Source organism: Curcuma longa, chromosome 11 (assembly GCF_044706935.1).
Source record: "Curcuma longa cultivar G26 ecotype Majalengka, Jawa Barat chromosome 11, ITB_CL_G26_1.1, whole genome shotgun sequence".
Classification (NCBI taxonomy): Eukaryota; Viridiplantae; Streptophyta; class Magnoliopsida; order Zingiberales; family Zingiberaceae; genus Curcuma; species Curcuma longa.
The window spans coordinates 11797670-11821915 of record NC_133871.1 but is presented as its reverse complement, the minus strand read 5'-3'; the positions used below and the strand labels follow the sequence as shown (position 1 = coordinate 11821915).

At 40.0% G+C, this 24246-nt stretch overlaps 5 protein-coding genes and 1 pseudogene across 5 annotated transcripts; 5 read left to right on the top strand and 1 right to left on the bottom strand.

Moving 5' to 3' along the window:
• The first annotated feature begins 647 nt into the window (after nt 1–647).
• On the top strand, nt 648–1891 carry LOC141839634 (NAC domain-containing protein 22-like). Its single transcript, XM_074727427.1, has 3 exons — nt 648–870; nt 933–1219; nt 1312–1891. The coding sequence occupies exons 1-3, from the start codon at nt 705–707 to the stop codon at nt 1717–1719; spliced, it is 861 nt and encodes a 286-aa protein (XP_074583528.1). The 5' UTR covers nt 648–704; the 3' UTR covers nt 1720–1891.
• A 284-nt stretch (nt 1892–2175) lies between these two features.
• Nucleotides 2176–4614, bottom strand: LOC141837115 (uncharacterized). The gene is made up of 4 exons (XM_074724574.1): nt 3435–4614; nt 3281–3393; nt 2982–3205; nt 2176–2884 (listed from the first exon to the last, which is right to left on the bottom strand). The coding sequence occupies exons 1-4, from the start codon at nt 4612–4614 to the stop codon at nt 2176–2178; spliced, it is 2226 nt and encodes a 741-aa protein (XP_074580675.1).
• Nucleotides 4615–8403: 3789 nt separating this feature from the next.
• Nucleotides 8404–10182, top strand: LOC141837114 (ribonuclease 3-like protein 2). The gene is made up of 4 exons (XM_074724573.1): nt 8404–8623; nt 8953–9401; nt 9487–9678; nt 9765–10182. The coding sequence occupies exons 1-4, from the start codon at nt 8404–8406 to the stop codon at nt 10170–10172; spliced, it is 1269 nt and encodes a 422-aa protein (XP_074580674.1). The 3' UTR covers nt 10173–10182.
• Nucleotides 10183–10761: 579 nt separating this feature from the next.
• Nucleotides 10762–12100, top strand: LOC141840937 (ribonuclease 3-like protein 2). The gene is made up of 3 exons (XM_074729041.1): nt 10762–11255; nt 11338–11460; nt 11552–12100. Exons 1-3 carry the CDS (start codon nt 10890–10892, stop codon nt 12014–12016), a joined length of 954 nt encoding a protein of 317 aa, XP_074585142.1. The 5' UTR covers nt 10762–10889; the 3' UTR covers nt 12017–12100.
• Nucleotides 12101–14508: 2408 nt separating this feature from the next.
• Nucleotides 14509–16637, top strand: LOC141837113 (ribonuclease 3-like protein 2; annotated as a pseudogene).
• An 828-nt stretch (nt 16638–17465) lies between these two features.
• On the top strand, nt 17466–23758 carry LOC141837111 (ribonuclease 3-like protein 2). Its single transcript, XM_074724572.1, has 6 exons — nt 17466–17496; nt 17617–17757; nt 22267–22454; nt 22537–22659; nt 22747–23099; nt 23539–23758. The coding sequence occupies exons 1-6, from the start codon at nt 17466–17468 to the stop codon at nt 23756–23758; spliced, it is 1056 nt and encodes a 351-aa protein (XP_074580673.1).
• The last annotated feature ends 488 nt before the right edge of the window (nt 23759–24246 follow it).

The window sequence follows — 24246 nt, the reverse complement described above, 5'->3', positions numbered from 1 at the left end:
GTTGCGTGCTGAAAGTCTCGCCGAATAGCCTCTATCACTCGCTCGATCGCGATGATTCAATACCATCATAGGAAGTATTCGATGCCTTCCCCTTTTCCTATCTATCAAAAATCTAACTCAATTCCGATTGAGGTCTATACGATCATATTCAGTTCCTATTGTAAATTTCTAAATTGTTTTTATTAATTAGTTTTCAATTTTTTTATTGTTGATGTTTATTATTTCCTCATCTTCAAATCGTTGAATAAAAGTATTTATCCACATTTTTTGTGCGGACACTTCGCTGTCTAGCGACATTAAGTTGAGTCTAAATTAACTGAAAAATAATTATTCGGGTTATAATTAAAATTAAAGAAAAAGATAGTAGAGCATTTTTAATTTTGATAACAATTATCTAATTGGTGGCATTTTAAAAATAAAAAAAATGAACCCGTAGAAAATGAGCTGTGGGGCCAAAATAGGTCTGAACTAACTAAAACGGGACTCGTAATTCCACATGGGTCCCACACAATAGCGTGTGGGCCACAGATCGTTAGGTATCTTTTGTTTTTAATTAAATTGCATAATTAATTACTTTAATTAATATTCTTATTCATGGAAGAATTCGATATATAGACGCAAGCGCTGCTTCCCTGCTTCGCCTTGGAGAGACGGCAATAAGAACAGAGCTCCAGTGACCGAGAGCAAGAAGAAAGGCGAAGAGAATGGAGAGAAGTGAGTCGCTGATCGATTTACCGGGTTTCCGATTTCATCCAACGGAGGAGGAGCTGTTGGATTTCTACCTGCGGCAGATGGTTCATGGCAGGAAGCTCAATTTCGACATCATCGGCACTCTCAATATCTACCTTCATGAGCCATGGGAACTTCCAGGTCTGTTATTCAAACGCCATCTTCTAAGTTTGAATTCTTGTGAATTTCTTCTGTTTGTTCAGGGATGGCGAAGATAGGGGAGAGGGAGTGGTTCTTCTTCGTGCCGAGGGATCGCCGGAGCAGCAACGGCGGCCGGCCCAACCGGACGACGGAGTGCGGGTTTTGGAAGGCGACCGGGTCCGACCGGCCGATCCGGCGAGCAGCGGAGCCTCGGCGCGTCCTCGGGGTGAAGAAGACGCTAGTGTTCTACCGCGGACGCGCCCCGCGAGGCACCAAGACAGATTGGGTCATGAACGAGTACAGGATGCCGGAGAGTGTCACCGGAGCCGCCAGCGACATCCCTGTCAAGGTGACAGAAACTACTGACGCACACCACCATAAACCATTTAACGACCATCACCACATTCCGATCGATTACTCAAACTTGCAATTGCGGTGCAGGCGGACATAGTGCTGTGCAAGGTGTACAGGAAAGCCACATCGCTGAAGGAACTGGAGCAGAGAGCCAAAATGGAGGACGAGAAGGCCTCACCAGCGCACATATCGATGGCTACCACAGAAAACACGTCCAACTCCGACCAAGGCAACCAGCTGCGCAGCCCGCTGTTGCCGTTTCATAATTTAGATGCCAAGGAGATGAAAAAAGAGGCGGCGAAAGATTCGGAGGCCACTTCACCGTCATACTCGTTCCTGCCCTTGACATCGGTCGTCCGGCCGGTGACGCTGCCGGAGCTCCAGGTTGCGAAGACGACGGACCTGGAGTGGATGCAGGACCCCTTCTTGACGCAGCTGCGGAGCCCATGGATGGACCTGTGGTCTCCCAATTTCGCCAACATCCTGAACTACTAGTTTTTGATCTGTCCTGTCCCAATAAACGACGTCGTCGAAAATGGTTTGCACCAGGCTGGTTTTGGACTTGTTCTTCGATTTGTATCACTCCCTTGTTGCTAACTCTCAATATCTCCTCTTCAATGTAATTATTTACTTTTCAATAAATCAAAACACAAAAACAAGTACGATTTCAAAACATCATCTAGAAATAAAGAGGCCTTCAAGTTCAAAATGCCTCTGAATTTTATTATCTCTATGATAATAATCAAACTGAACATGTACAGCATACAAATCCAATATATGTATTCTATCACTATCCAATTCTGGTGTCTGAATGACCATTTTAACTTAGCCTACGTGCATGTATCAAGATCACCATCAAAGATCTCACTAACACTTCACCTTGGCCTGCAAATCTCGCAAAAATCATGTATCAAGTTCAGTTTCCATGAAGATCTTCGTAAACCACTCCTTTCAGTTTCTATAAGAACCTCCACAAAGCTCAAGCAACTCGCCATAGGCTTTCACTGAACTAGCTGAGAAGTGTTCCATGGCTGCAAAGACATTCTTCAATCCTAATTCCAGACTACCTACTTCTGCAGTATTATGATCATCATGAGGCTTTTGATGAAGTGGTGTGGTGATCTGATCAGGGACTAGTGCAAGCTTCTTCCTTAGAGAATCCACTTCCTTGTGCATTGCCCTTCTCTTTTTCTCAATGACCCTAAGCAATCTCTCCCTATCTCTGACCGCGATCATCCGATCATTCTGATCTACAGCCAGCCGCTCCCACAGCTGGTGCAAGGAAGCGGCGAAGGTCAGCATGGAATCGATCACCTCGCACTCGGAAGCCCTGTCCATGGCCTGTGACCAGTAGTTGCAGATGACAAAAACAGGGGGCGCGCCAATTCTGGTCGGAGAGGGAGCAGTTTCAGCACGCTCATGAGGAAGACAAAGTAGGAGCCAACCATTCAAAGCTTTGGCATAGTTCCTCTGGGCATTCATCCATAACGACAAGTTGCTACTCCACTTGTGCATCTCCATTTCCAACTGCAGTATTTCATCAGCATTAGCACTGCTAAGCTTTCCGCTTGAGACGATGAAATCTAGTCCTTTAACTTTGGTTATCGCTTGGCACTGCACCTGATGACACTCGAGCAAAAGGCTCCACATTCTCACCAAACTGCCACAAACATACTTTTACCTCTTAAAAACGCATCTGAAAGATCAAATTTAAGGTTACAAGCATGGATCGTGCAAAGAAAACAGTAGTGGCATACCCAAGAACAAGTTCGGTGACTTGTGGCCACAGTTCTTCATCCCGCACTGCATTTATCTTTTTCGAAACCGTTGTGACAACCTGAATTGCTATCTCAATTTCCATTGATAGCTTATCGATCCAACTTCGAGTGGTATCGATCTTGTGAGCTGCAGCACCATTTTCAACTAAGTGCCTCAGTTCCTTGTTGCTCTTGCTAAGCAACAGTCTCATTCTCTCTTCACTCTGCGAAGGTACAAATGCGATCCTGGTTAGGAGAAACCACCATGAAAGATAATGAACTCAGATATTAAAACTCGCCTTGACTTCATTGTAAAGCTTCTTCTCCCAAACATACAGTTTCTGCAATATGGAAGCAAGGCCCATGGATCCTCTAACACTATCATCTATACAATTTAATGGAGTAAGCAATCCTGTTAGAAGAACAAGAAAGCATACGAGGAGGTCTCTTTACCATCATGGGGAGATTGTTTTGAGTGAAGCTGGTGATTTGCCATCTCCAACAGTTCGGAGAGCTCTCTGAAGCTCTGGGATGCCCTTTGAAACTGCAACTTAATCGCATTAGCAACCTCTAAAGCATTCCGTGTCTTCTTGGAGGCTGCCGCGTTCCTCTGTTCCATTGCCACCGCATTCTTATCGATCATCGATGGATCAAAATGCGAGCTCCGACTGGCCTTTGACTGTTGCTGACGTGATCTTCTCGATTCATCCTCTCGCGCAGGGGATGCACTGATGGAGGTGTATGCTCCGTTTTTGGTAGCCGAAGAGGAGACAGCTGTAGAGGTCAAGTTGCCATAGGTGGCTTCCTGGACCACCTTCTGCTCCATCTCCACCTCTTCGAGATCGGGGATCCCTTCCTCGTGTCTCACCTCGCCGGAACTCCGGCTAGGAGTGTACCCATGGCCGTATATGTCAGTCGCGAAAGGGTTCAGAAGATCCCAAGTGGAAATCCTCGGTGGTGAAGGAGGAGGAGGCGCTCTTGATGAGGAAGAACCTCCCGAAACCAGCGGCGGCATTGCCTCGGAAGCCGGGTTGGGGTTGAAAGATCCGCCCATTGAGCCGTAATAACCAGGGGGGAAGGGAAAAGGGCGGTTTTCGTGTGAAGTGAAAGCGGAGTAAGGATCAAAGTAGCGAACTTGGAGGGCCTCATAGTCATAGCTCGGCGGCCGCTGCTCGTAGACGACAGAGTGAGGCGGCGGCTGTCTGCGTGCGTAATAGATGCTTTCAAAGCTAGGAACGTGACGGAATGGTACGCCGTAGGGGTATGGCTGGTGGACATAGTAACCTCCGTCGACGACTTCCTCGTACTCGTCATCGGAGTCCAAAGTATCGAACTTGATGGGAGCGCTGGGGTTGGAGTGGCGGGCAGAGAAAACGGCGGGAGCAGGCGGTGGCGGACTAGGCTCCGACTTGCGGCGGCCAGGAACGGAAAGAACAGGGGAGGAGGAAGAGGAAGGGGGCGGCAGGAGGAAACGGTGGAGGGCAACGGAAACGGAGAGGAGGCAGTCGGAGTAGGCGGCGTGGGCGCTGGCGAGGGCGTTTCGGTGGCGAATGGCGGCGGCAAGTATGTCAGCCCGGCCGTGGCAGAGCACCACGGACCTCTGCTCCTCCACCTTCGACTCTGAGCAACCCATTCGTGCAGTATTAATACCACAAGGCAACAATTCTTTCTTCTTCCGCTTCTTCTACTGCGAGCAGTACTGCTCTGATCTCATGTTCTTTCACTGCGACAGCAGATCCGGAAGGACGGAGACAGAATCTTTTAGCATGATCTGCTTCCGAGGATTAAAGAAGATAGAGAGAGAAAGGGGAGAGGAGAGTCAAGGCAGTGTGCAGAGACGAGTATTAAATGAGGGAGAGAGGTGGAGAATTAGAGGGAGGAGAAAAAACAATAAAAAATAATGATCTTATTATTATAATAATAAATGAATAAATAAATCAAGGGAAAGAAAAGAAGGTGTTTGAATTATGACTTTTTTTTTTAAATTTTCTCCTGGAGTAAAACCTTTTGGAAGGTTTCGTTAACAGGGAACTTATTTAATTGTCTTTAGTTCTTGTTGCAATTGAGTCTGATGTAAGGTATAAATATATACATTCTTGCCTTTTAAACTGGCTTTGTTTATCGATCAAACGTTGATTTAATTTCTCTTTTTATGTTTACATAATTTTACCCTTTCAGTCTAGATTGTGAATGGTAAAAATAAAAGTTATTTATTGAAATTAAGCACCATAGTGTCTCTAAAATGCAATTTCACATCAAATATCTTCTTAGGCTAATTGTTAGATGTTGGTCTACTGGCTTTTTAAAAGTTAAATTAATTAATTTTTTTATAATTTAAATATTCTAGTTTCATGCGAGATTAATTTTAAAAGTAGATTATCTTTTTTTTCATTCACTTATTAAATAAGTTTGAAATTTTAATCACTAATTTTCGTATTATTCCACATAATGTTTTCTCATTGCATTGTACAAGACATATTATAATTTGCATGATCGATTTGGATGATCAAGATTGAATCGCAAAATGATACAATACTATTAAAAATAATTGAAATTGTATAGTACATTATTAATAATTAAAAAATATTTAAAAGTAAGATATAGAAAATGCCAAAAAGTAGAGAATTTTTTTCTTAATTTAATTTAATTGAATAATATTAACTCAAATAAAGATAATGTCTTAACAACAATTAAATAATTTTTTAAATAGTTTTAAAATTTAACTATAAAAAAATAATAAAAACTTTAATAAAAATATAAAAGATTAAAATTTTTTGAAATTTTTTATTTTAAACGATGATTTTTAAACTTGAGACTGGATCGTTATACTCGGTAATAAATGTAGATATATGGATTTGATATATTAAAGATTTCATAATTCAACATAAATAAAAAATTATAATATCTCAAAACTTAACCTGTTCCAATCCTACTCTAATTTTATCAATCTCACCGTAGAAAATGATATCAAATGTTCCTGGATCATTTGGGCACTTGCGGATGTTGGATCATGAAATCTTATGATCCGGGGGTGGAAGAGGCAATTCTTTAATTTGTTTCTCACCTATGTATGGTCGTTTTCTTCTTTTCTTTGTTTACTACATCCAAATCAAGCTGTCTGCTGAAACTGAATCGAACCTCACATGCATAAACAACTTACAACTTTTGTTTCATTATATTCATCCAATGAACAGAATCGACAATCGGATTTAATTAGTTTTGCAGCATCTTTCTGGGGATTGCAGAATGAATCGGTGGGAGTAGAAAGGGAGGATGCACCTCGATCGAGTACTCTTCCAATAATCCCAAGAACACAACACCCGGCCTGTTCGTTGTTCTTCCTTCCTCTTTTACTTTATTGTATTTGAGTGACGAGCCATATATATGATTCCTGCACTGCATCTTCAATTTGATCGCTCTTCCTATTGTCGTAACGTTGTGGAAACGTTTGACTGTGTTTAAACAACAAAATGAAACGCAATGTGTGCTGGTTCATCATCAATTAAATATTTTGGCCATGTGACGACAAGCTGGTTCATCATCAATTAAATATTTTGGTAAAATGAGAAACATTACGTACCGACCAAAAATATGCACGAGCTCAAATTAAGCTGATGTATAAACAATATGATTGATCTTTCAAAATCCCTATTGAAAAGCACTTCGTAGGAGAACACATTTGGCATAGAATTTCGAATGCATCCATGCAACCTTTTCGTGGATTAATATGCAGAGGAGAAGATCTGTACGTAACTCGATAATTATTATATATATATATATATATTTAGCATCATACAAATTTTCCCAATCAGTTCTACGTACGTACTTCTCTTCCTTTCCTTCATCTTCTCAAATAGAAAAGTAGAGAAGTCACCTTGGCAGACCTTAACAAGAGCGATCACGAGCTCTGCTTTCACGGACATGGCAAGAAACGAATCATATAGAGTGGAAGATATATGAGCTAATTAATTTCTAGTACGGATAATTTAAGTATTTCATGGATTAGGAGATATTATTTTATTTCTAGTACGGATAATTTCTAGTACTGATTTATTTTTGTCAAGCTCAATAAGAGATATTATTATATTTATAATTTAATTCGAACATTGATGTAAAAAATCAAATATTTATATTTTTCAATTTATATAAATAATATATGAATATAAATTTTAAAAACTTCATTTATGGACATTAACAAGTCAATGAATATTACTTATGCAATTTTTTTTTTTGTTGAAATTAAATCTACTGATTCAAATGCTTGTACGCCCTAAAATGTTAGAGAAAAGAATAATAACCCTAAACTATTATCAACATGAATCCAAGATTTTTTTAACTTGATCATTAAAAATATAATCACAATTAAAATATAATGGCAGAATGGGTTTGTGCACGCTAGCTGTGAAAAAAGCTAAGCGTGCAGAGAGATGAAACAAAAGGAAGAGCTAGAAAAGGAAAAACAAATTGAACTCATGCAAAGTCTAAAAAGAATCTGATCGCGATATTCTAACAACAATGATTTGAACAGTGTGGGGAATCAAAGTAAATGCACAGATGAAATATTAATACAATAAAATAAACATATATAAGTAATATAAAAAAGAAGCATAAAATGAATCAGTTAAAACCTCACTTCTATTCTAAATAAGAAGCCTCACCTTCTTAGTTTCTTCTCCTAGTCGAGGAAGATACATAGAGAATCAACTGTGTCACATGAGTTTAACAAGGAGAAGCTTACAGAGCTCAGTTGGCAGGATGACCACCTTCAATTCATCCTCCGTTTTTCTTTAAAAAAAAAATCTAAATGTATAGTTAAATAAAAGAGGGAAAGTTGAAGGTGGACAGAATGCCAATAACCTCTGTAAGAGACCCTTTGATAAACCTACATGACAACAAAAACCAGCAAACCCTACAAACTGGCGATGCATTCTTGGCGAATGAGGGAGGCAATGAAATGGCATTTATAGGCAAGAAGACAGACAGAGAGAAAGAGACAGATGAATTCAATGAGAGGTGAAGGTTGTGGGGTATATCTTTGTTTTGTTGTCTTCAAAACTGCACAGGACCTTCAAGGATCAAGGACCATGCATGCATCCAGTGTCGTGAAGTGTGCGTCAAACTAAAGGGAGGAGAGCTGCTCCTCTCCTATTCATGTAACGTAGTCAAACACACATCCCATGCACACCCACTCCACTTCTATCATTTGGGTCTCTGCTGCCACTTCTGGTGCAACTGCAAAAGTCGCAAACGAGCTCGAATTGTTAATGGTCGTAGTTTAAAGGTCTAAGTGGCATCAAAAGCTGAGGTGCTGTAGATTGGTCTCTTTCTTGGGTTGATGCAGGACATGCATCTCATGAAGAAGGATGCAGGGCACGCATTATTGAACATGGAGATGCTGGTGAGACATTGTCATGGCAAATAAATGCACGGGAACAGTGCAATTGATAAGGAGCTGGTGAGGTGGGGGTCAGGAACTCAGGGAAGCATCATTGCTGATGGTACCTCACAAGACAAAAAGGAGGGTGGAATGGAAGAGAGTGTCCTTGATTTCCAGGACTTCATCTCATTCACTGCTCCTTGCAATCAATTCCGTTCTTGTTTACATGGTGGAAAAAGGAAGGTTGGTGCATTTCAGTCAAAAAGTATGACAAATTAATGTTCTTAGCTTAGCATATATGCTACTGAGAGAAGAGTATAGCACTATGTAGTTTTTCAATTTACTGAATCCAAATAGGGAATACAGAGATTAGTATTCTCTCCTGCGTCCGCTAAGATGTAGTTTTCTATTTTTGCAGAAGAAAAGAAGAGAGAAGAGTATAGCAGTATGCATTAGGAATGACTGAATCCAAACAGGGAATACAGAGATCAGTCGGGAAGTTGACTTTCTTCTGGATTAGGGTTAATCTCTATCGCTAAGCTCATGTATGGGCTAAGCCTCGGACTGCAGCTTAACGGGCTACCACTAGTGTAGGCTGGAATGGGCCGGGCCGTACTAGACTTAAATCGGGCCTTAGCAGCTGCCCCGTACCGAGCCCATTTAATTTAGGGTCTCAGGTGGAGCCGTCGTCGTCCAGGAACGGGAAGGTGGCGACCGAGCTCGATATCGAGCTGCGTCGTAAAGTGGCGGAGATCGAGAACATCCTGGGCTACACCTTTCGCGACAAATCGCTCCTCGTGGAGGCGATTACCCATGGTTCCTACGCCGGCCATCCATCCTACCAGCGCCTCGAGTTCGTCGGCGACGCTGTCCTCGGCCTTGCGGTTTCTAACTACCTGTACGAAAAGTACCCAGACATCGGCTCCGACGACCTCACCGCCATCCGCCGCGCCAACGTCTCCAATGAGAGGCTAGCCCGCGTGGCCGTCCGCCTCGGTCTCTACCGTTTCCTCCGCCGCAACTCACCTGGCCTTGATCGATTGGTGCCCCTGCTGTCCCAAACCTAAGTATCGTAACTTTTGTCCCCATTAATGATGCGATGGAAACTTGTCTGAACCTTTCGATCAGGTGAGCGGGTTCACGGATCTAGAGACGATGGAGGAGGATGAAGAGGGAGAAGACTACGGAATGATTTCCTTCGGTGGTATTTCCTACGGCGGTGGCATCCTAAAAGCCCGCACCGTATTGGCCGACATGGTTGAGTCCATCGCAGCAGCGATCTACCGGGACTGTGATTCCGACCTCAAATTAGTGTGGAAGGTAAGCTCGATTTGGCTGATCTGATTCCCCCTTCCCCTCCCCTCCCCTTTCGTATTGCTCCTGACACAATCGGGAACTGGGCGAAGATTTTCAGTAAGATTCTGAAACCACTCATCACGTTGGAAACCATGAAAGAGCACCGTGTGGCGACCCTCGAGATGCTCTGTCAGAAGCGAGGCAAAACTCTGGCGTTCCGCAGCTCGAGTTGCGGTTCTACCTGCACGGTGGATGTTATTGTCGATGGCATGGTTATGGGCACTGGATCCGATTGGCAAATGAAAATCGCAAAGCTAAACGCTGCCGGAGATGCTCTGCCAAAGCTTTCCGGCGTGGAGGCTGTCAGTTTCGAGGATGATGAAGATGATGATGGTCAAAATCTCCACAAGCAGAGATTATACGTGACCAAAGGCGTTGGATCAAAACATTATACAAAAGTAATTTCTGTCTTCCTTTTTGATTTCTTATTCAAATTTGCTACAAATACATTCAATTGATAATCTTATCGGGAATTGATAATCTTATGAATTATTTGAAGGAAGAAGTCCTGCGCATAGCAAAAAAATCATATGCTCAGTTACAGTTGGATCGGAAAAGTATTGTAAAAAGCTTGTCTATAATTAATATCTTTGATACTCCTAAAATCTTACCTCCAACATCAGGAAAAGATTTGATTAAATAAATCAGATAGGGACCTAAATAAATCAGATGTGGACGAATAAATTCAACGTTCGATTTCATTAAATAAACTCGGTTTATTAAACGGTTATGAATAATATTTATAAATAATTTTATAGATTTTTTATATTCTTTTCAAATTTAGTATTCAGAATATGTTAAAAATAAAATAATAATATAAATTTAATATATAAATTATAAAAATAACAATATTCATACTTAATTTATTAATAAACTTCAGTTCTGCTTCGCATAAATCGTTTACAAATGATCGGCAATAAAAAATACTTTAATTTCTGAGTGCGCATAAATCGTTGATGCGACGCGATTGCGACGGTAGTGTTTGCTTCGCATGCAAGGCAAAATCAGGAATCTGTTCTTCATCCAATTGAGTCAGCTCCGCCCGACCTTTTTAGCTCCGTCCACACTGGAGAGCGAACCTTCAAAGCTTCGCGCCTCTATGAATATGAGGAACCAGCGAGGAACGGGAAGGCAACCACCGCATCCAGACAGTTTAATCCACACTGACCACCTCGATGGAGCCATCGTCGTCCAGGAACGGGAAGGTGGCGACCGAGCTCGATATCGAGCTGCGTCGTAAAGTGGCGGAGATCGAGAACATCCTGGGCTACACCTTTCGCAACAAATCGCTCCTCGTGGAGGCGATTACCCATGGTTCCTACGCCGGCCATCGATCCTACCAGCGCCTCGAGTTCGTCGGCGACGCTGTCCTCGGCCTTGCGGTTTCTAACTGCCTGTACGAAAAGTACCCAGACATCGGCTCCGGCGACCTCACCGACCTCCGCAGCGCCAACGTCTCCAATGAGAATCTAGCCCGCGTGGCCGTCCGCCTCGGTCTCTACCGTTTCCTCCGCCGCAACTCCCCTGGCCTTGATAAAGCGGTACCCCGCTGTCCCAAACCTAAGTAGTATAACTTTTCTCTCCGATTGATGCGATGGAAACTTATCTGAACCTTTCGATCAGGTGAGCAAGTTCACGGAAGACGACACCGGCCTAAAAGCCTGCACCGTATTGGCTGACATGGTTGAGTCCATCGCAGCAGCGGTCTACAGGGACTGTGATTACGACCTCAAATTAGTGTGGAAGGTAAGCTCAATTTGGCTGATCTGATTCCCCCTTCCCCTCCCCTCCCCTACCCTTTTGTATTGCTCCTGACACAATCGGGAATTGGGCCAAGATTTTCAGTAAGATTCTAGAGCCATCATTCATCACGTTGGAGACGATGAACCGGGGCAAAACTCTGGAGTCTCGCAGTCGCAGCTCAAGTTGCGGTTCTCCGTATACGGTGGATGCTTTTGTCGATGGCATGGTTATGGGCACTGGATACGAGAGGCAAGTGGAAATCGCAAAGCTAAACGCTGCCCGAGATGCGCTGCCAAAGGTTTCTGGCGGGGAGGCCGCTAGTTTCGAGGATGATGGTCAGATGTTATCCATTTTGCAGCGCCCAGATGAGGAGGGCAAACAACCCGCCAGGATTCCTAACGTCAAAAAATCTGCAGTCTGCAGCTGGCGCTTTCTTTTCTTTTTCTTTTTTTTGATGGCCTTCCTACCCCCAGAATGTTCGATCGTATTCGGATTCGGATTTTGGGTTTGGGTTGTATATTTATTCTGCAAATGGTTTAGCACTGCATCACAGCGATAATGTAACTCTAAGCATTTCAGACTAGAATATGAGAATATGTTTTAAGCAAAAAATAAAATAAAAATGATGATGCAATTTCTCTTGGATCTTGTGAAAAGCAATCATGGAATGATGCAACTGACTTATTAAGTTAAATGTTAGCAACATGAGTTGAAGCTTTTTTTAGGATGCTTCTCTTGCACATGGTGAGAACCAATGCGACTCTCATCCATGATTATAGATGAATCACTACAGAGCACATGCTATAGCGATTTCCTACTTCAGATCTAGTTGCAGCATTTTGTTTGGGAGAACAAATTTTGGAAGACTTTACATGGTTTCACAGCAATGCCATTAACTCTAACTGCAAAAGTAAATCTAGTAACACTATATATTACAATCAAGCCGCATTAGAATTAAAGTCTGACTTGAATTGCTAGCAGCACCAGAAGAGCTTTTAACATTGCAGATTTGAAAAGAATTTAGCAAAGAATTGACTGTTCGTTAAATGATGAAACACATCACATAGTTAGCTCGTCGGGGAGTGGAGTGGATTCTCCTAAAATCTTACCACCAACATCAGGAAAAGTTTCTTGCCCAGGAAGGGACATCACTTCACCATCAGCAGTGACTCGAATAGGATACTTGAGAAGGTGGCCTCTCAATGGAATTATATCCTCAGTAGTATATCGAAACCAGTTTTCCTCGGCCACCCTGTTAACAAACTTTACGCATTCCAAACTGTAAAGACTTCTTGATGAGGGTAGCACATTCCAGGCTGTGAGCATCATTTAAGTGGGCGTCCATACCAAGATGCTCCGCCCACAATGACATCCTGTATCCCTGCACCTGCGATGAATTTATCCAGTTAGACCATTGAAAGATATAGTTTGTGCTGTTGAACGGATAAATAAATAGGAATGGAGGAGATTCTGGGGGAAAAAAGAATTGAATGTTTTTGTCAAATTAACAATTTTCCTTTTCGTTTTCGTTTGAGTCTCCACCATTTCCTTGAAGTTCTTGAAATGACTGAACACTTCCGACTTTGACTTCATGAAATAAACCCAAGTGTATCTGCTGAAATCATCAATAAATATTACAAAATACCGACTCCCATTTAACGAAGGTATATTCAGAGGATCAAACACATCGTTGTGTATCAGTTGGAGCTTCTCTTTAGCTCTCCACACTTGCCCAAGTCCGAATGGTTGTCTATGAAATTTGTCGAGTTGACAGATTTCACAAATCTTATTCGTTTCTTTAAACTTTGGCATACTTTTCACCAGTTCTCTTCTTGATAGGCTAGCTAACGACTAATAATTACAATGTCCTAGCCTTTTATGCCATAGCTCTCTCTCATCGATGCTTACAGCATTTACCAGAACTTCTCCCCAATTTATAGGAAAGCTCCTATCCACCATCTTTACAACAACAATTAAGTTCTTCGCATCTCTAATTTCATACTTCTTATCAAAGAAATGAACATCATAATCATCTTCTAGCAATTGTCTAATGCTTATTAGACTTTAATGCAAATTAGGAACATAAAAGTGTAGTGCAGTTGATTTTTATACCTAAAAGTGTAGTGAAGTTGATTTTTATACCTAAAAGTGTTGGTATTTCAATGATTCCCTTGCCTTGCACACTAACCAGCTTTCCATCACCCATTCTTACTCGCAAGCAATTGCACGGATGAACAATATCGAACAATGATCCGTTCGACGTCATGTGATGAGTACAACCACTGTCAAGTAGCCAGGTATCTTCTTTCCCTTGAACAGTCTTATGCACTTACATTTTAGCCATCAAAGCTATTTCTTCAACCTCTTGAACATCCTTTTTGACTTGAGAATTTTGGGGTTGAGATTTGTTTCTGCAATATTTTGCTAGATGACCTAGCTTATTGCAGTTCCAACATTTTGCAGGTGCTTTACTTCTGTAAAATTTCTAAGTGTCCTTTTCTATTACACTTGGAACAAAATAGATCCAATCAGAAATTCCATTCAGATTCCTCCTTCTTTCCTTTTTCGTCATTGTTGTTGGAGTTACCTTTGAACTTTGATACCTGTGCCTTGCCCTTGAATTTGGCCACCAATGCCGTCTCGGTCGCTTGGCCAATTCTATTCTTCTTCCTCAATTCAACCGCTTGTAGGGAGTTCACCAACTCGGCAATACTTATCTGCGACAAGTCACGCGAGTCTTCCAAAGAAGAAATTTTTGATTCAAACTTCTCTAGTAAGCTCACCAACACCTTCTCAACAACTCTTGCATCTGGCATAGACTCTCCCAGTAGTCTAATTTGATTAACTACTTTCATTAGTCTATCGATAAAATCTTTAACCGCTTCCACCTCCGTCATCCTTATCAACTCAAATTCCCGTCTCAAGTTCAAGACTTGCATTTGCTTCGTCTTGATACTTTCTTGAAACTCCTCGCTCAGCCTATCCCATGCACCTTTTGCTGTTTTACAGCCCATATATAATTCTTATGAAAATGGTTTCTGATACAGCTGCATGAATCATGCTAAGCGCCTTGTATTTCTTGGCATTCTCCTCGGCATAGAATCGCTGCTGCTGTACGGTTGGATTCTCTCGCAACTCTGCAGGAGGTGCATCAGACTCTACCGAACTCCAGAGATCGGCACCCTTCAAAAAGGTTTTCATCTTCACGGCCCACATGACATAATTTTGACCGTCGAAGGTTGGTGGTGCTCCGGTTGTGACGCTCGTCATAGAGGTGTTTAGGTGTACTTTGGGTTTCAAGGTTTTCTCACTCTGATACCGCTGATAGAAGGAAGGATGATAAGGTAGGAGGTGTAGAGAGAAAGGAGAGAAACAAACTATACTTGAAGTTGGAATTGAAACTCACAATTGAATACACACCCATTACAAGCATCCTCATGGGGTATTTTTTTTTTTTTTTTTTTTTTTTTGCCCTCACGGGCGGGAGCAGCTGGTTACGACCTGGTTTGCTTGCAGCTGAGGTAACGGGTTCGAAGGTCCCTGGCAGTATTTGCAATAATATCAATGTCTGCCTAGGCGAAATTCCTTCGGCTACCAGGTCGTAGCCGGGCCCGCACTCACCGTGCTGTACCTCCCCCTTATCCTCGTGGGGCCGTGGAGGGGGGGCCGCTAGGTTGGCGGTTCCAACCTTTTGCAGCTCATGGGGTATTTTTACTAAGTTAATATTGGTTGAAGAAGTTTACTCAAATAGTCAATAGTATTTTAAGAGACCAACTTTAAGGTACTTTGCCAACTTGTCTTGCATTTGGCTTCGTGTTGCACTTGTTTTCTTAGTGTTGTAAGATAATTTGATGTCAACTGCAACAGAGCCGTCGTCGTCAGGAACGGGAAGGTGGCGACCGAGCTCGATATCGAGCTGCGTCGTAAAGTGGCGGAGATCGAGAACATCCTGGGCTACACAACAAATCGCTCCTCGTGGAGGCGATTACCCATGGTTCCTACGCCGGCCATCCATCCTACCAGCGCCTCGAGTTCGTCGGCGACGCTGTCCTCGGCCTTGCGGTTCTAACTACCTGTACGAAAAGTACCCAGACATCGGCTCCGACGACCTCACCGCCATCCGCCGCGCCAACGTCTCCAATGAGAGGCTAGCCCGCGTGGCCGTCCGCCTCGGTCTCTACCGTTTCCTCCGCCGCAACTCCCCTGACCTTGATCGATTGGTGCCCCTGCTGTCCCAAACCTAAGTATCATAACTTTTCTCCCCATTAATTGGTGCGATGGAAACTTGTCTGAACCTTTCAATCAGGTGAGCGGGTTCACGGATGTAGAGACGATGGAGGAGGCTGAAGACTACGGAATGATTCCTTCGGTGGTATTTCCTACGGTGGTGGCATCCTAAAAGCCCGCACCGTATTGGCCGACATGGTTGAGTCCATCGCGGCAGCGATCTGCAGGGACTGTGATTCCGACCTCAAATTAGTGTGGAAGGTAAGCTCGATTTGGCCGATCTGATTCCCCCTTCCCCTTCCCTCCCCTCCCCTTTCGTATTGCTCCTGACACAATCGGGAACTGGGCGAAGATTTTCAGTAAGATTCTGAAACCATTCATTACGTTGGAGACCATGAAAGAGCACCGTGTGGCGACCCTTGAAATGCTCTGTCAGAAGCGAGGCAAAACTCTGGCGTGTCGCAGCTCAAATTGCGGTTCTACCTGCACGGTGGATGTTATTGTCGACGGCATGGTTATGGGCACCGGATCCGATTGGCAAATGAAAATCGCAAAGCTAAACGCTGCCGGAGATGCTCTGCCAAAGCTTTCTGGCGTGGAGGCTGTCAGTTTCGAGGATGATGAAGATGATGATGGTTTACTGTGACCAAAGGCGTTGGATCAAACATATTATACAAGTAATTTTTGTCTTCCTTTTTGATTTCTTATTCAAATTTGTTACTAATACAGGATGAAAATTTGTTACTAATATATTCAATTGATAATCTTATCAGGATGAAAATTATTTGAAGGAAGAATTAATACAGGAACAGAATAGTAATAAGTAAAAACATTTAATGCAATTTGTTCATAAAAATATTTATTCTTCGTGCGGAATTGATAAGGAAGAAAGTCCTGCGCATAGCAAAAAAAATCATGCGCTCAGTTACAGTTGGATCGGAAAAGTATTGTAAAAAGCTTGTATATAATTAATATCTTTGATACTCCTAAAATCTTACCTCCAACATCAAGGAAAAGATTTGATTAAATAAATCAGATAGGGACCTAAATAAATCAGATGTGGACGAATAAATTCAACGTTCGATTTGATTAAATAAACTCGGTTTATTAAAAGGTTATGAATAATATTTATAAATAATTTTATAGATTTTTTATATCCTTTTCAAATTTAATATTCAGAGTATGTTAAAAATAAAATAAGAATATAAATTTAATATATAAATTATAAAAATAACAATATTGATACTGAAGCTCATTAAAAATTAAATAGTATTTATTAATAAACTTCAGTTCTGCTTATTTAATAAACATTAAATAAATTTAACGACTGTTAAATTTAATTTGGCTCGTTTACGAGTGATCGGCAATAAAAATACTTAGGAGGCGTTTGGTTTGATCATTCTTTTTTCATTTTTTAAAATTATTACTTATTTTATATTTTTCAATTTCATTTTCTGAAAAATGAGAAGACATTCTCTAAGAAAATAAAAAATAATAAAATATTATTTTCCATGAAAAATAAAAACTACAAGGAAATGAAAAAACACGATGTTTTTCCCCTTCTCCGCCGTTTCCGTTTCCTTCTGTTCAACCAAAATTCAAAGTTTCATCCTCTATAAATATCCAAACCAACATTACATCCTCTCCCAAACCAAGCAACATAACCAGATACCGATAGAAGTGAAGAACGAGGAAGGAGATCGATCAAACTACTAGCTTGACTCTATCATTTCTTCAAACCCAACTCATACAAGAAAAAAAACAACCAAGCTTCTTCAGCGATGGCTCGTTGTCTTTCGGCCCTCTCCCAAGGTATCACTGTCTTTCTTAATAAGTATGTCGCAATCTTTTAATTCTAGCCTATATAGCAGCCTCTCCCTATATGTGCAGTATAATGTTAACTTAATGAATGATGTATTATAATGAATTCAGAAGGGCATACTTCGCCAGTAGCATCGGTGACGGAGAAGAAGACGACAGTGGTGATGAAATCCTCCAACACCACTTGTTCTGTTTCTGCTTCCACTTCTTCGTCATTGTTATTGAATTCTTGGGTGCCAGATCCGGAGATAGGTTATTACAGGCCCAACAACGTGGGCCCACAGGTTGATACGATGAAGCTCCGGGAGAAGCTTCTATCCTGCTAGCACTCCCGCTACAACAACTCTGGACTTTGTTGTTCTATAATTATTTTTTTTAAGAGAGAAGAGAAAAAAAACAGAGTATTCTGTTATATATATTTTTATATATTTCAATATATTATGATTGACTGCTAGGAAAAGAATATTATTATTATTATTATTATTATTTGATTTCTATTTTAGTAGTTTTCGATGGATGGAATTAAATCTTTTAACAGATTGAAAAATTAAATAATAAACGTGAAGTAGAAATGTAAACAAACAAAAAGAGATACCTTATTAGTAGTTTTCAGTAAAGAAAGAAGAAAAATAAAGTGCATAAAATAAAAACGATTCTAGCAGAAGTTGCTAGTCAAGGACGCGTGACGGCGTGAAAAATAAACTTTTTGTTAAAAATTTAATAATTCAACCGTTGACTCACTGTCCAAATCTGACTGAGATACGCGTTATTACATAAAAAAAATTAAAAAAAACATGTGATGGATCAGCCTCTGGTTGGCTCCACTGCGCAGCCACTTCACTGTGCATGAACGCGTTCAAAACATTGAACGCGTTCATGCACCACATCAGTTTTTTCTCTCCCTTAAGGCGTTATTAACACCTATTAATGCAGGGTTGGGGCTGCCCTAACTAGGTGATATGCTTTGGATTTCCTGCATGCTTTGATGATTTCTCCTCTTTCTTTTCATAATTGGATAGGAGAAAAAAAATATTAGTCTTATAATACTTTTTTATATTATATTTGATTTATAGAACTAACATGTTATCATGAAATTATTTGCTTAAACACCCATTTTGTTGTGACAATAGTCTTATCATTTGGTCTTGGAACTAAGTCCCACACATTGCTTCTTCTCACACATTGGTTTAACTCTTCTTGCATTGCAAATATCCTCATCAATTTGAGATTTCCTAGGGTAGGTATTGTTAGTTTCATCAAATTCAACATTTGAGGATTCTTCTATAATTTGAGTCCTTTTGTTGTAGATTCTATATCCTCTACTCGTCGATGAGTATCCTACAAGGATTCCTTCATCCGCCTTAGGTTCAAATTTTCTTAGTTCATCCTTAGTGTTTAGGATGTAAGCCTTACACCCAAATACCCTAAAGTAGTTCACTTTTGGTATTTTCCCACTCCATAATTCAAAAGATGTTTTTCCTAAAAATCTGTGAATTAATACTCTATTTTGAATGTAGCAAGCGGTATTAACCGCTTCTGCCCATAAGTAGGTGGGTAAGGAGTAGGCATTTAACATTGTTCTAGCGGCTTCTTGTAGGGCTCTATTTTTCCTCTCAACAACTCCATTTTGTTGAGGAGTCCTAGCACATGAAAATTCATGTTTGTAACCATTTTCTAAACAAAATTTGGAGCTTGAAAAATCTCTTACAAAATAATTAAAGCTAACATCTTCCGCAAATATGGTTAGAACCAGAGTTTAAGTTTTTGTTTGGGTTGTTGGACTCTCTCCATGCTCAGCTTGAAATTAAATATGTGTTAGTAGTAGCTCTAGAGCCAATTACGTGATGATTGACTAGGAACTTTTGTATCATATTCTATTATTAATAAAGACACGGTTTTTTAATTATTATACTTATTTTATGTTTGTGCCAAATAACTAAGTATAATAATGTCCTTAGGTAGCTAGTTCAATCTATATCATATCGATTGTTTGAGTCGATAGTGAGATGATGTAGAGAACACTACTCTTAATCATTCTTAGTCAAATATTAATATTTAGGGATGATATTAATGTGTTGAGACTAATATGGTCAACTGGATGACTTGATCTCATAGGTTATGGATATGAGATATCGAGTTGACACATAGGTATACATTAGAGAATGTATACTGAATTGATCTGCCATGACAAAATTTCATGGATCATTATATGAGTGTTATAAACTTTCTCATGTGACTATTGGTATGAATAGTCCTTAGATCTGAAGTCACTACTGTTCCCTACATGAGGAGTTATGTACTTTGGTATCATCAAACGTCACCCGTAATAGAGTGGACTATAAATGCGATTACTAGGTATGTAATAAATTATGCGGAGGAATGTGAGTGATGTAGATGAGATCTATGCCTCTAATATAACGGGAATGATATTTTACGGTCTCTTGATAGAGTAGGACCATAAAATATATGACCTTGCTCAAATGAGTCAATATGGGATATTGAGCTCATTTGCTTTAGTGAGTCTACTTGGAGATCAAGAAACACAAAGATTGATAAGAGGATGACACAGTTTATGCCTTATTGATCAATCTAGATATCGAATATAGAAGGACATGGTTATACATTATCATAGTCATGAAGGTTATCTCGAATCTCGACATTCTTGTCATATGGGATAACAATGATGCATTATTAGATGTCACTCATTGCTTATGTTTCTAAAATAAGTTTTAGAGACATTGCCAATATTACTAGAATCTATTAGGTCGCATACAAATAACATTCTATTTTGGAGATGGATTCATTTTAATTTAACTAAAGGAACAATTAAGCTGATTAAGGCCAAGACTTGAGTTAGACTCAGGTTAGTTGAATTTGAGTTAGACTTAAATTAAACCAAGTTGATGAATTTAATTCAATATGAATGATTAATGTGAATTAATCATGCATTGAAGAGGATGAAGTTAAATTCATTATGCATGATTAATAAGGATTAATCATGCATTGATGAGGGAATACCAAAAGTCTAAAAACATTTGGTATTCATGACTTGAGTATAAAAGAGTTTTTTCTTCCCAAAACTCATGTTGGATGTTCATATTCTTGCCCCCTCTTCTTCTTGGCAGAACACACCACCAAAGGTTGCTAGCACAACAAAATTTTCTTCAAAAAGTGAGTGTTCATGTGGATACGTATAGAGGAACAGATACTTGAACGTGCAAGAGATTCGACAAACTTTGGATGAGTAGGATAAGCGAAGGGCACGCTCCAAAGGTATACTCTATTAGATAGATTTTGTAGATCTAAACTTGTATGAATTTTCTTTTGCATGGATCGCTCAAGGGATCATTTTGCCACTGCGATTTATCATTTATCACATAGGATTCCCTACAATATGTTCGAATCATTAAGATATGATCTTCTGATTAGCGGGCTGACTTTAAATTGAAGTGTTGATTTGTTGGACTCTCTCCAAGGTCAATGTGGATAGAGGTGAAATTGGGTGCTATATATATGATGTATACGTGTTAATGTGTTAACAACCTGATATTTATGTGAGCATTCAAATAGTTGATAGCATAATATGATAGTTATGTATACGTGATATATAATCGATATATCTACCATTGTAGCTAAGAATGGCTTGTTGGACTCTCTCCAAGGTTGTTCTTATCTATAAGTGGATATCAACCCATTTAGAGAGTACCTACAATCTCCCGAATTCAAAGTAAGAGTTTTTGAATTCATAAAAAAAATGAGATCAATTAATATATGTAAATACATTACAAATCATCTCTTTTATATGCTCGATTGTATTTTTAGATTTAATTGATTATGAATGTTGCCTTTTAATTACGCATAATTTAGGATATCAATAAGTTGACTGATCTTGACTTTTAGAACTGGTATAGGAATTTGAGAATTGTTCTCAAAATTTAAAATTGTAAGTTTTATCTAGAGTCCGTAAAAGGAGAATAGGTATGTGATGCCTCATTCGTTTGAGGTATTTTTGTAAATGAATGCCATACTATTTCCTCGTCCACTTGGGTATTGGATACTGAGTGTGGCTCTCTAATATATGTGATAACATATAGGACTTAAGGAACAGTAAAAGACTCGTCTTAGAGTTGCAAAATTATTACTATATTTTCATTTTAATAAAGAATATCCTTTCTATTATTGGACCGAAACATCAAGTAATGGTATCTACGTGTTAGATATTTCCAACGAGGCAATCAATATCAAAACAAACAACAAGCGTGTTCAAAAAGATAATCAATTAACCTTTTACTCGCGGTATTATCGTCTTAACCATATAAGCAAGAAATGCATTACTGAACTCCAAAGGTTGGCAGTTTAGAATCATTTGATTTATATTCATTTGATACATGTGAATCATGCTTTAAAGGCAGATGATTAAATTACCTTTTACCCGAAAAGGTGAACTAGTTGGGGAGTTGCTTGGCCTATACATACTGATATGTGTAGTCTAATGTTAACTTAAGCACAAGGAGGTTATAACTACTTCATTACCTTTATCGATGATCATTCATGATTTGGGTATATAAATTTGAGGAATTTTAAAAGTTTAAGAAATTTAGAAACAAAGTAGAGAAACAACTTGACAAGAGTATTAAGATATTTTGATCCGATGGAGGTGGTGAATACTTTAGTCAAGAGTTTCAGAATTATCTAAGAAATAATGGAATATTATCTTAGTAGACTCTGTTATATACGCTTGCGCATAACGGTATATTTGAGATGTGAAATCGAACCTTGTTGGACATGATGAGATTAATGATGAATCCGAAAAGTACCCAGACATCGGCCCCGGCGACCTCACCGACCTCCTCAGCGCCAACGTTTCCAATAAGAATCTAGCCCGCGTGGCCGTCCGCCTCGGTCTCTACAGTTTCCTCCGCCGCAACTCCCCTGGCCTTGATCAAGCGGTACCCCGCTGTCCCAAACCTAAGTATTATAACTTTTCTCTCCGATTGATGCGATGGAAACTTATCTGAACCTTTCGATCAGGTGAGCAAGTTCACGGAAGACGACACCGGCCTAAAAGTCTGCACCGTATTGGCTGACATGGTTGAGTCCATCGCAGCAGCGGTGTACAGGGATTGTGATTCCGACCTGAAATTAGTGTGGAAGGTAAGCTCGATTTGGCTGATCTGATTCCCCCCTTCCCCTCTCCTACCCTTTTGTATTGCTCCTGACACAATCGGGAATTGGGCGAAGATTTTCAGTAAGATTCTAGAGCCATTGATCACGTTGGAGACCATGGAAGAGCACCCTGTGGCGACCCTCAACATGCTCTGTCAGAAGCGGGGCAAAACTCTGGAGTTTGGCAGCTCAAGTTGCGGTTCTACGTGCAAGGTGGATGTTATTGTCGATGGCATGGTCATGGGCACTGGAGACGCGAGGCAAGTGGAAATCGCCAAGCTAAACGCTGCCGTAGATGTGCTGCCAAAACTTTCTGGCATGGAGGCTGTTACTTTCGAGGATGATGTTGCGGATGATGGTCACAATCTCGACAAGCAGAGATTAAACGTTTACTGTGACAAAAGGCGTTGGATCAAACCATTATACAAGTAATTTTTATCTTCCTTTTTGATTTCTTATTCAAATTTACTTCAAATACATTCAATTAATAATCTTTTCCGTAGTATACTAAGGACGAGAATTTATATTTGATAAGAATTGTAATTCATGATTGATTATTTTATTTTCAAAATAATTACTCTCTTGTTTATATACATTGTTAACGATATTTATTCTTTTTAATTTTTTCTTTGTATATCTAAAGCATTTTCTATCTTCTTAACTAGCTAGCTACTTCTTGTTATTAGAATTTCGGATTCTTCTTCAATTTCGATAATGAACATATCTAATTGAAGTTTGATAGAAAATATAAACTCCGAACTGATTATGCATCTAAAATTTATACACATAGAATCTCAATTCTGATTTCTTTTTATTTATGCTCGTTGTTGTTTTCTTAAAGATCCTTGAACCTATTTCTTCGTGCAGAATTGTCAAGGAAGAAGGTCCTGCGCATAGCAAAAAATTCATGTGCTCAGTTACAGTTGGATCGGACTCGGAGGATTTGAAAACTTGTTACGGTGACCTAGAGCCAAAAATGAAACACGCAGAAAAGTCCGCAGCACGTCGTATGTTATCCATTTTGCCAAAAATATGCAGAAAATTCCGCAGCATGTCGTATGTTATCCATTTTGCAGTGCCCAGATGAGGAGGGCGAACAATCTGCGCCTAACGAAGTAATGATAGGTAGCATGAAAATTGTAGCATGAATGTAGTATGACACACTCAATGCAAATAGGTTTCATTGACATGCAATGAGATCCACATTCATGCATTGAGTATGTCATGCTACATTTACAAATTTTCATACTATCTATCATTACTCTTTCTAACGTCAAAAAATCTGCAGTATGTAGCTGGCGCTTTCTTTTCTTTTTCTTTGTTTTGATGGCCTTCCTACCCCCAGAATATTCGATCCTATTCGGATTCGGATTTTGGGTTTTATATTTATTCTGCAAATGCTTTATCACTGCATCATAGCGATAATGTAACTCTAAGCATTTCAGACTAGAATATGAGAATATGTATAAGCAAAAAATAAAATAAAAATGATTATGCAATTTCTCTTGGATCTTGTGAAAAGCAATCATGGAATGATGCAACTGACTTATTAAGTTAAATGTTAGCAACATGAGT